At 40.9% G+C, this 10,705-nt stretch overlaps 1 protein-coding gene across 1 annotated transcript; it reads right to left on the bottom strand.

Annotated features, from left to right (window-relative positions):
- Positions 1-741: 741 nt before the first annotated feature.
- LOC138160153 (vomeronasal type-1 receptor 4-like) lies at positions 742-10,241 on the bottom strand. The gene is made up of 2 exons (XM_069086694.1): positions 10,205-10,241; positions 742-1,688 (listed from the first exon to the last, which is right to left on the bottom strand). Exons 1-2 carry the CDS (start codon positions 10,239-10,241, stop codon positions 742-744), a joined length of 984 nt encoding a protein of 327 aa, XP_068942795.1.
- Between the last annotated feature and the right edge of the window lie 464 nt (positions 10,242-10,705).

The following is a 10,705-nucleotide window of genomic DNA, read 5'->3' on the forward strand; positions in this document are numbered from 1 at the left end:
GCAAAATTACATAATTACTGTATTGCTTTGACCAGCACCAGGTGTTCTCACAACTTGGACAAGCGCCAGACAGGCTCAGACAAATATCCATGTTTTGATCATGAAGTCCTGCTATGAATCAAACGTCTCATTGTTGCTGTTTCCTCTGATTGTCAGGACTATAACTCACTGTGTAGTCATTGGTATAAGTACTGAGATTTAGTCACACTAGAGCAGGTCTTCCCACTAGGGGTGGGGTCCTGGCACATGTGTTTAATCTGCCTCTTTCCTTGCAAGCCATTTCTCTCACTTTGAAATTAAACTTCTGTTTGATTCCTCACTCTCCTGTCTCTAGCCTGCTTTGTTTGGCTCTTGTCACCCACAGATTAGAGGCTGGTTCAGTCCAGTTGACAAAGTAAAACCAGTTCCTGCTCTCCAGAAGCTTATATTCCAATGGGGAGACAACATATGGAGGGAAATGTGGCCATGAGATATTTTAATTTGCAGAGAATATTAAACTTCTGACCCTTCTACATTAGAAGATTTTGGTCCCATTTTTTGTGTCTAGATCAGTGACATTTTGTTCCTTTTCCCTGTGAAAAGATGTTTCATGGGTTGGAGTGTGTGTGTGTTGGGAATGATGGATTCTGGGAAGAATATATGTCTGGTGTTTAGGACAGTGCCTGGCTTATAGTAGGTGCATAATAAATAAATATTGATCGATTGGTTTTACTGATTGAATATCGACCTCCCATGAGGTCATTATGGGGGATTGGGTTGTTTAGTTATCCAGAAAACACAGCAGGGTTGATGAACTTGGGAGATGAACACAAAGGGGCTAAGAGCTGGGAAAGAGAGAGACAGAAAAGCAGAAGTGGGCAGCAGCCAGACACCTCTTTGATGCACGGAACTGAAACAAAGCACAAAGATGGAGTTGAATAAGTAACAGCAGACAAAGAAAATCACCAGCACGAGGATGTTTTTGGTTGCTCTGATCTCAGGGGAGGCTCTGGGAGAAAGGCTGGTGCTATGGATATTCTGGACCTGCTTGTGGTGTCTATACAGAAGGAGTACCATGTAGCCACTAGTCCAGATCATGAGTCCTGAAAAGAGCACATTTCTGAGAATGCTCATGATCCAATAAGCCTCCAGAAATCTTCCAAAAGAACAAAACATGGTATTTATCCTATATGTAATGTTGGTGCTGATCCTTGGGCTTCTCACAGTTATCGGTACAGGAATTTCAATTAGAAGATTGAGGCTCCAAAGTAAGAGACAGATGGGGGCAATGACCTCTGAGACTCTGGTTTTGGACTTTGCCCACTTGGAGTCATTAGGACTGATGGTGATTGCTTGGAAGGTACAAAGGAGACAGGTGAAGGAAATTGAAAGCCCCTGGCTCACTTTGCAAAAGGAAAACACAATTTTACACCCAACTTCATCCAGGAAATTGTCCCAACCAAAAACCAACAATGTTTGTGGGATACCCTTGCTAGCAAGCATGGTGACATTGGCCAAGATCAACTGAGTGAGAATTAGGTTTATGGGCCTCATCTTGTGACCAGCAAGGATCTTTAAAATAAGAAGAGACAGGAGGAAGAAATTTGCTACTATCCCAATTCCAGTCTCAGAGAGGAAAACAATCCCAAGGCATATATTACTTGGAAGTATTCTCTGGGTCTTGAAGAGAAGACTTGAGCCAGGGTCATCTAGAGAGAGAGAAAGACTGTATGACTGTAACGATACTGGAATCTTTCAGCCCATCTGGGGAAACAGGAGTTTGCAGGTACTATGAGAAAAATTATATAGTCTCTGTTTTCAAAGTGTGTAGTACAGTGGTCAAGGATAAAACAACATGCATACAAGTATAAAAAGCAACATTAAAAGTAAACGTATGATGTGGACAAAGGAGAGCCAGGCAACGTGTTTTGAGAAACTTGTTTGAAGGGATAATTTAGGGGAAGCCTCAATGACAGACATGGCTTCTCATTGAAATAGTAATAATAAGATTTAGATAGTGCAATGTCTAGAACATAGTAGGCACTAAGTGCTTCATAAATATTATCTCGTTTGATTTTCACAACTCTGGGAGGTAGGTGCTATTAGCATCCCTGCTTCACATAATAAGAAACAGGTAAAGGTGAAATGACTTGTCTAGGATCATAGAGCTAGTAAATATATGAGGCTGGATATGAACTCGGGTCTTCCTAACTCTAGGCCCAGCGCTCCATCCATTGTGCCACCTAGCTGCCTACCCCAAGATGCGGATTGATAGGGAGAATGAGAGTTAATCTATGTCAGGCATTGGTGAAAACTTTAGCAAATGCTATGGAAGATGTGAGGTTGCATGATGCACTTCAGAGGAAGGTGGGATTTGGAATTAGAGAACCTGGGTTTGAATTATGGCTCTGCTCCTCACTTTCTGTGTGACCTTGAGCACATCATTTCTCCTCTGGGCCTCAGTTTCCCCTTCTGTAAAATGAAGGCATTATATTCAATGGCCTCTGAGGCCTCTTCCAAATCCAAGTCTCTGATCCAACGATGCAGAAAGAGGCTAGTGAGGTGAGTGATGAATACTGGGGATGGGAGATTAAACTTTGTTGAGAAAACATCAGGGAGGCACTAGAATTTTAGGGAGGGCAGTGACATTCTCATGAAAGATTATAATGAAGGAAGCATTATTGGAGTGTAGACTGCAGACTCTATGGATTGTAGGCTCAAGCTTGTGTGAAGTCAGTGAGCTGGGAGATGGAGTGTTGAGTTAGGGCCAGAAGAGAAGAGGGAGGCAGGGCCTGACAGCTATCCTTAACCATTTGAAAGGTTGATACAGAAAAGGGGAAGGCAACTTAACTGGGGTGACTCTAGAGAATAGAACTAGAAACAAAGGCAGGAAGTTGTAAAGTGACTGATTTATGCTTTAGGTAAATAAAAATTCACAAACCGTTAGAGTTACCCCAAAGGGCTATTCCAAGGTTTGGGCTCTGACCCACCAGAGGTCCTCAAACAGAAGTTTCAAACAAGGAGGACCACTTGTTTGGTGCATTGTGGATGGGACTGACCCACTGAGGTCCTTTCTATCTCAGAGAAGGTTTGATTTCAGATAAAAAATGAAGACATTGTTCCTCTTCTGTCCCTCTCTGTCAGAATATAGAACTCTGATCTATGGCTAAATTTTCTGAGATGCTCAGGCTAACCAGTAGGCAGAGAGAAAGAAGCTAGATTCACTGCACCTGGAGTCCCTCCTAAGAGGTCCATATTTGGTGTCAGGACAGTAATAATAGGTGCTGTAGGCAATGCTTTACATCATTAAGGGCGGAGCCCAGCATGACTAGTAGTTGCTGGCTTAGGTTTCCACTACAGTAACAGGACCAAATGGCAACCCTGAGGGATCTGGACCTTACTCCTTAGTAAGGCAGCTAGATGATACAGTGGATATAGCAATGGGCTTTGAGTATAGAAGACCTGAGTTCAAATTTGAACTCAAACACTTATTAACTGTGTGACCTTGGGAAAGTTATTAAGCATCTTTTTGCCTTGGTTTCCTCATCTGTAAAATGGGGATAATAATAGCACCTACCTCAGAGGGTTTGATGGGGTGCTTGGGATCTATATTTGTAACATCAGTCTGTAAAACTTTGTAACAGTCTGTAAAACCAGTTTGTAAAATCACAATCCCCCCCCTCCGCCCCAGTCTCAGAGCATTAACTCTGCCCCTTCTCCCCCTGCCCCTAGCTTCAGAGCAATAACTCTGACCAGCAACAATTATCTCAGCTTGGAACAATAACAAACTATTCCTATGAATCCTTCACTAAAGTATCTATAAACATTCCAGCTTAGGCAACTATTATCTCCCCCTTGTATAGTGTCCCACTGCCCCCATGAATCCTTTGGTACCCTATCTCTAGGTTGACTCCTTGGCTGCCTCAATGAATCCTTCAGGACCCTATCTCTGGGTTAACTCCTTAGCCTATCATCCCCTGAGTCTCCGGTTAACCTTGGTTCCCAGACACCAATCTTGTCAAACATGACAATGATGGGTGGCAGACTGGGCACTTCTCCATTAGCCCTTGACCTACCTAGTTAGCATAATTGGCACGGGTTCAGCTACGGATGATTCTATATAAATCTTAATTCTACCCCTTTGAGGTTGCAGGTCCCCTAAGGATCCTTGCCTGCTATAAGGCATATAATAATCTTTTACCACTCTGACTCCAAGTTAGCCTGAGCTGAATTCTTTCAAGACTGAATCGCAGGCTCTCTGGTCTTAGACAAGATCAGAGTTCCTGCTGAACCTATTGTGAGCCATCCCTCATCAGGTTGTTGTGGTGATCAAATGATATAATTATTGTAAAGTTTTTTAGCACAGTGCCTGGTGCATAGTAAAGGCTATATAAATGTTACCTATTATTAGTAGTAGTAGGGCTCAGCCTTAGTAATCCTAGTTCTTGTTTTTACTATGCATTCAGTGATGACTGCTTATTAATGAGAGTTTCCAAATAAGAAGGAGGTTCCTTCTGATAGAAGAATCTTCCTCAGTCCCTGTGAGGGTCACATAGGACCTTACAGGGATAACATTGACTATTCTGGTTCCCGCTACCTGAAGGTTATAATTTACTCCTCCACTAGGAGGAGTGAGTCCTTCAATACCAGGTATCTTAAGGTTTTGGTGTCCCTCATTTCTGCCATTGCCTGAGGTCCCCACCTGATTCTATTTCCTCCAATTTTAGAGGTCCTACGAGGTCTATTTAATCTCTTAACAGACAGATTTGCTTTCACAAAGATACAGTAAGAACAAACATACAAATATTCTTCCCCAACACTTCCTGGGAATAATCTCCCTATCTCACCTCATGCTCTGGGAAGGGGAAGAGGATTAGATTCACAGTATAGCTCAGTAACTAGAAATCATTAGTATACCCGTGTTCCAAATCCCTCTCTGTGCTGGCATCCTGGCATCCTGGTTTCTTAGGTCTTTCTAGCTGGGCTGGCAGCAGCATTCAGCCCAGAATCCTGACTCCAAGGTTGCCATGGCTCAAGTTCCTGGGTCTGGAGCTCCACTCCCTTATAGAACTGAGAAAAACAAATGAATTGGACCCAAAGCCCAAGGCAGTTTCTTGGGCCTATGTGGTATTTCTTCCTGCAACCAGCTTAGTGCCCAGTGCTCATACTGTGTATGAACAAGACTTTTACCTCAGGATGTCAGTGTAAAGAGATTGTTGTAGGTTAGTAATTTTAAAGATGTAGCTAATTCTGAGGAGGCTAGGTGGCACAGTGAATAGAGCACCGGCCCTGGAGTCAGGAGGACCTGGGCTCAAATCCGGCCTCAGCCCCTTAACACTTGTTAGCCATGTGACCTTGGGCAAGTCACTTAAACCCAATTGCCTAGCCTTCCCCCCTCTAAAAAGGAATAATAAAAAAAGATGTAGCTAGTTCCAGGTAAGCAGATGATGGAAAGAGGCTATTCCTATCTATGTGGTAGGGGAAGGCAGAATGTCCTCTTCCAGAAGCAGGGCCTCAGAGTCTCTCATATGGTGCTTTCAATTTAGGTCATCTGAACACGTGCCAAAGACCCGTTATACAGGGAGGGTAGGTTGGTGTTTGTCCTGCACATGTACCATGTACTGTTTTGAGTTTAGGACTACCCAGTTACTAGCTTTTCAAGGGACTATTCTTATTTCCACAGTCCTTGAGGCTCAGTCTCTCATAAGCAACAGACTGGAGGCAAATCATATAAAATCCTTTTTCTGTTGTTGGAATGTAGAGATAAACAGTCCTGTTCAGAGAATGAGTCCTTCTGAGTGGATTTCAGCTCCCATCCCCCAAAGAATAGGGAGACTCTAGGCCCAAGACTCAATATTGTTTTGGATCCATTGACCAAGGGCTCTGTAAGATTTTGGAGGTGATTTACCTTATGATGTCATATGATATGAGCCACAAGACCTTTAGCATTCGTTGATCACAAACCTAACTACTTATCTTTGGGATAATGACTTTTTTCTCTAATAGTTCTCTTAGTTATCTAGATATCTTAGAGAACAAACTCTTATCAGCATATTTGATACAAAGATCTTTTTCCTCGTCAGCTGCTTCACTTCATATTCTAGATAGGTTAATTTTGTTTGTGCAAAAGATATTAAATTTCATTAATCCAAATTATCTATGTTATTTTTTGTAATTTCCCCTAAATCTTTTTTTTTTGCCTCTGAATTCATCACCTGCTCATAGTTGTGAGAGATATATAATCTGCTTCTCTTATATTTTTCTTTTTTGGTAAATTAAAAAAAATTCAAACTTAAATAGGAAATAAGAAAAGAAAGAAGGAAACAAACTTGATACTAAAATTTAAATACAAAATAAGAAAAGAAAAAAAAATTGCTATGTGCACAGCAGAACATAAGATTCAAAATATAAGGCAATAAATTTCCATTTCAAGAAAGGCTATGTAATAAATACTACATATTGGGGTGGCTAGGTGGCACAGTGAATAGAGCACCGGACTTGGAGTCAGGAGGACCTGAGTTCAAATCCAACCTTCTACAGTTAACACAAAAAAATTAGTCTTGTGACCTTGGGCAAGTCACTTAACCCCACTTGCCCTACCTTCCGCCTTCCAAAAAAAAAATACTACACATTGTGTTCAGAGATGTCTATCTTTTCTTTATTTCCTGGCAGATTTTGTTTTGTCTCTGTTGTGTGCTTTTTACTTTGTTCTTTTTCTCCCCCTTCCTCCCCTCTAAGAAAGCTACAATTAAGTGCTCACATACAAATGCACACACACACACACGTTCATATATATACGTATACCCACAAACATATAGACATCCATACGGACATGCATGCATACACTTACACAAACATACATACATTCATATATAGCTATGTAAGATTGTACTACACTTATTTGTGCTGTTTCTCTGAAAGTGGGTAACATCTTCCCTTATATACCTCAATTTTTTATAGCTCAATTTTGACCATGTCATTCTTCTGCATGTGAAACTTCAGAGGTTCCCTATTGCCCTAAGGATATAGGACATTACATCTCCTGTCTTTGAGCCATTGTCCAACCTGCCCCTCCCCCTTCCCTCTCCACTTTGGTGCTCCCCACCCCCAATCCTATCCCTAGGTTCTCTATCCTTACCTTTACCCTTTAGAATTCTGGTTTTCCTTCAAGGCTTACCGGATGTAATGTTCTTTGGAAAAACTTCTAATTATTAGATATTAATACTCTCTTCTCATTTCAGTATGGATACTGGCTCACATGAGTATACTAATATTATAGATGAGATATTTGTAATTATGAGACATAGAAATGAGGCATTTGTAAAGTGTCTCTCATGTTGCCTAGCACATAGTAGGTGTTTAATAAATAAATGCTTGTTCCCTTCTTCTCACCTTTCCCTATCTGTTCCCCCCCCCCCCCAACCCCACCGTAATAAGAGTTCCTGAAGGGTGGGGACTATATTATTTTTTACTTTAACTTTGTCATTATATTCCCATTGCCAGGCATAATACATTGTATATAGTAGGTATTTAATCATTGCTTGTTTGATTACCTTGGATTGGGTTGGCCAGGTTAGTCCTGTGATCATTTAGGTTTGGTTTTGCCTTTTCAAGGGAAAGAAAACAATGAGATCTCCAGAAAAATCTAACCTCTACCTTTGTGGAACTGCTTTTCCAGTCCTTTCCATTGCTCCCAGTTAACCCCTTGGAACAGAATCAGTGTTCAGATTGGACCCTTGCCTCAGAAGCACTATTAGAGATTTATGATCTATTTCATAAATCAGTAAGCAGCCCATTAGGGAGAGCTTATGCTCCTGTCCTATCTTCATGGAGATACTTGTATACCTTCATTCTTGTCCTAGCATTTTCTCTATGTGAAATTATATGCCTTCCAATTAATTTTAGCTCCATTCATCTCTTTTCTATATATCAGTTTTCTGTTTCTGAGGCTGATGGTTGTGCTTTTACTATTTAAAACTGATAAAATGAGGGGCAGCTAGGTGGCACAGTGAATAGAACACCAGCCCTGGAGTCAGGAGTACCTGAGTTCAAATATGGCCTCAGACATTTGACACACTTATTAGCTGTATGACCTTGGGCAAGTCACTTAACCCTTATTACCTTGCCTTCTCCCCTCCAAGAAAAAAAAAGAAAAAAGAACTTTGAAAAAACAAACAAACAACTAAGTTCCTTGCCTAGCCAGAGGAACCCATGTCCCCATTCTCTCAGGCCTGTTTTCCGTTACATAATCTGATACAATTTAGGTTTAAATTAGAAACAGTTCTGATAGAACTGGCTGCTGAAACTTTTGAGCAAGTTTACTGATATGGAATAAATATAATTCCACATTCCTCATTGATCTGAGTAGATCTTCTGATTAATATTCAGAGATGCCTCTTTGCTTCTAGTCCATGCTCCCTGACCTCATTATGAAGTTGGAAGATATGGCAGCTGCCACAGCTAGCCTTCATCTGAAAACCCTACGGAAAACCAGACTCCCACTGGCTTTGTGCCTTTGACTGGAGTGCATACCCCAATGTTCTGCTTTGACCACCACTGAATATGCTTCTCTGGGACTCTATCTCTGACTGAATTGCTGTTTATTTGTACATCAACTTCTATGTTTTGCTTGACTCTGAGTATCAATAAACCATTCAGCACAATCTATACTTCATGCCATTCAACAGAATACTACCTTAAATTTGCATAACATTCCTAATGCATAATTATGTGATGGAGATGCTTTTCCTTTGATGAACAATCATTTTTCTGTGATCTGTGAGCTAAAATTTCCCTAATGTGATCAAAGTATAGTTTAGTTCTATTTTCTTAATAAATTTAAACTCCTGATTTCAATGAGACCTAGGAAAGATGGAGTCATTGGATACAATCTGCCAAAATGCACTATCATCAAAGATATACGACTTTAATTTCATGAAGACTCTTGGAATGCATGTGAAGGAAACGTGCCCATGAGCAGATTCTTCCCAACACTATAGAAATACTTAGTGAGATGTTAATTCCCTGTTCTCTGCCCCTATCCTTACGTATAGTCTCCTTTTCCAGGCTAAATGTCTACCTTGGTTTTCCCTACCCCTCTGTGGCATGGTCACTATGTGATCCTAGTTTACTTATCATTATGGTTACTTGATTCTGGACATGCTTGAGATTTTAACATTTTCCCTAAAATATGGCCTTCTAATGATATTCCTCAGTTTTGGTCAGACCAGGGCAGAGTGAAGAAGGGACTATTTCCTTCACCCTATGCCCTCTATTTCTGTTTATGGAACCCTGCTCCCTGCCTCCCTCCCACCCCCCAGGCTCCTATCCCTATCCCTTGAAATACCTCCTTTGGTCCTTCCTCCATCTCCTGGAAGTCATTTTCTCTCCCCTTCCCTCCTTTGGACCCCGAGACATAAAGACTCACACCAGGTTTGTTTCTGCCTCTTGGCTAGAGATGAGCAGGGGTACGGGAACCAGCACATGTGTGTATTTGCGTATATGGGTAGGGTTTTTTTGGGGGGGGAGAGCTGAGCTATTGTTATAGCTATGGTATACTCTGAGATCATTTCCCCACAGAACAATAATTATAAAGTCAAGTTCAGGAAAAGTGACAGTGTCTATATGAGGCATCACCTAGTTCCCTGAGGAAGATCAAACAAAAAATTTTTCCCAGGTGCAAATCACTATCAAAAATTACTGTTGATTAGTGAGGATTTCCCAACTAGAAGGTTTAGGGCTTCTGGAAGGAGAATTCTTTTCTAGTTTCTAGAAAGGTCAAAAAAGTTCATGAAAGAATGATGGAGCAGGGAAGGCCTGAGTAGTGTTTGGTTATTAAATCCCTGAATCTAGGAGCCTGAAAATACTTCAACATCCATTCAATCCGATATATACCTACTAAAACATATTCTTTCAGTGGTCATCTTGTCTCTGCTTAGAGACCCCCAGTGATGGGGACCTGGCCCCCAAGAGGAAATTCATTTCATTTTTTTGGACAATTCTCATTGTTAGGAATATTTTCCTCATATCTAGTCTAAACTTGACTTAAAAAAATTACTTTTACCCATCTCTCCCATTCATGTTCTCTAGGCCTAAAGAGATTCAGTCAAATCTGTCTTCCACATGACTTTTCTTCAAGACAGATATCATGCTTCATCTTCTCATTCCCAGGACAAAATTTATTTTTGAACCTAGTTTTATAAAACACACACTCAAGGACTCTCACCATCATGATTACCTACCTGCTTCTGGGCCCTCTCCATGGTATCAGTGCCTCTGAGGTGTGGAACATACCCTCTGGCCAGGGAAGAGTATAGAGTGACTCATGCTCTTTTTCTTGGAATTTATGCTCGTTTTAATATAGCAGAATACCTCCATATATGTACACACATGTATATGTATACACGCACAGGCACACACATGCACATTAGCAATACATAGTTGTATACACATATATGTACGCACATGTATATACACATATGTATTTATATGCTTCCATGCCACACTGCTCAATCATATTGAGCTTGCAGTCCATTGAAACTCCCAGATTTCTTTAGATAACCTACTATCTAATTATGTCTCCCCTCTTCTAAATTTTGGTGCATTGGATAGAGTGCTATATTTGGAGTCATGGAGACCTGAGTTCAAATCCCACTTTAGACACTCACTAGTTTTGTGAACCTGGGCAAATCACTTAACTTCTAGCTGCCTCTGTTTCTTCTTCTAT

The sequence above is a fragment of the Petaurus breviceps genome, unplaced genomic scaffold (assembly GCF_028583685.1).
Source record: "Petaurus breviceps papuanus isolate PSGF00001 unplaced genomic scaffold, PetGlider_PUasm1.0 180, whole genome shotgun sequence".
Lineage (NCBI taxonomy): Eukaryota > Metazoa > Chordata > Mammalia > Diprotodontia > Petauridae > Petaurus > Petaurus breviceps.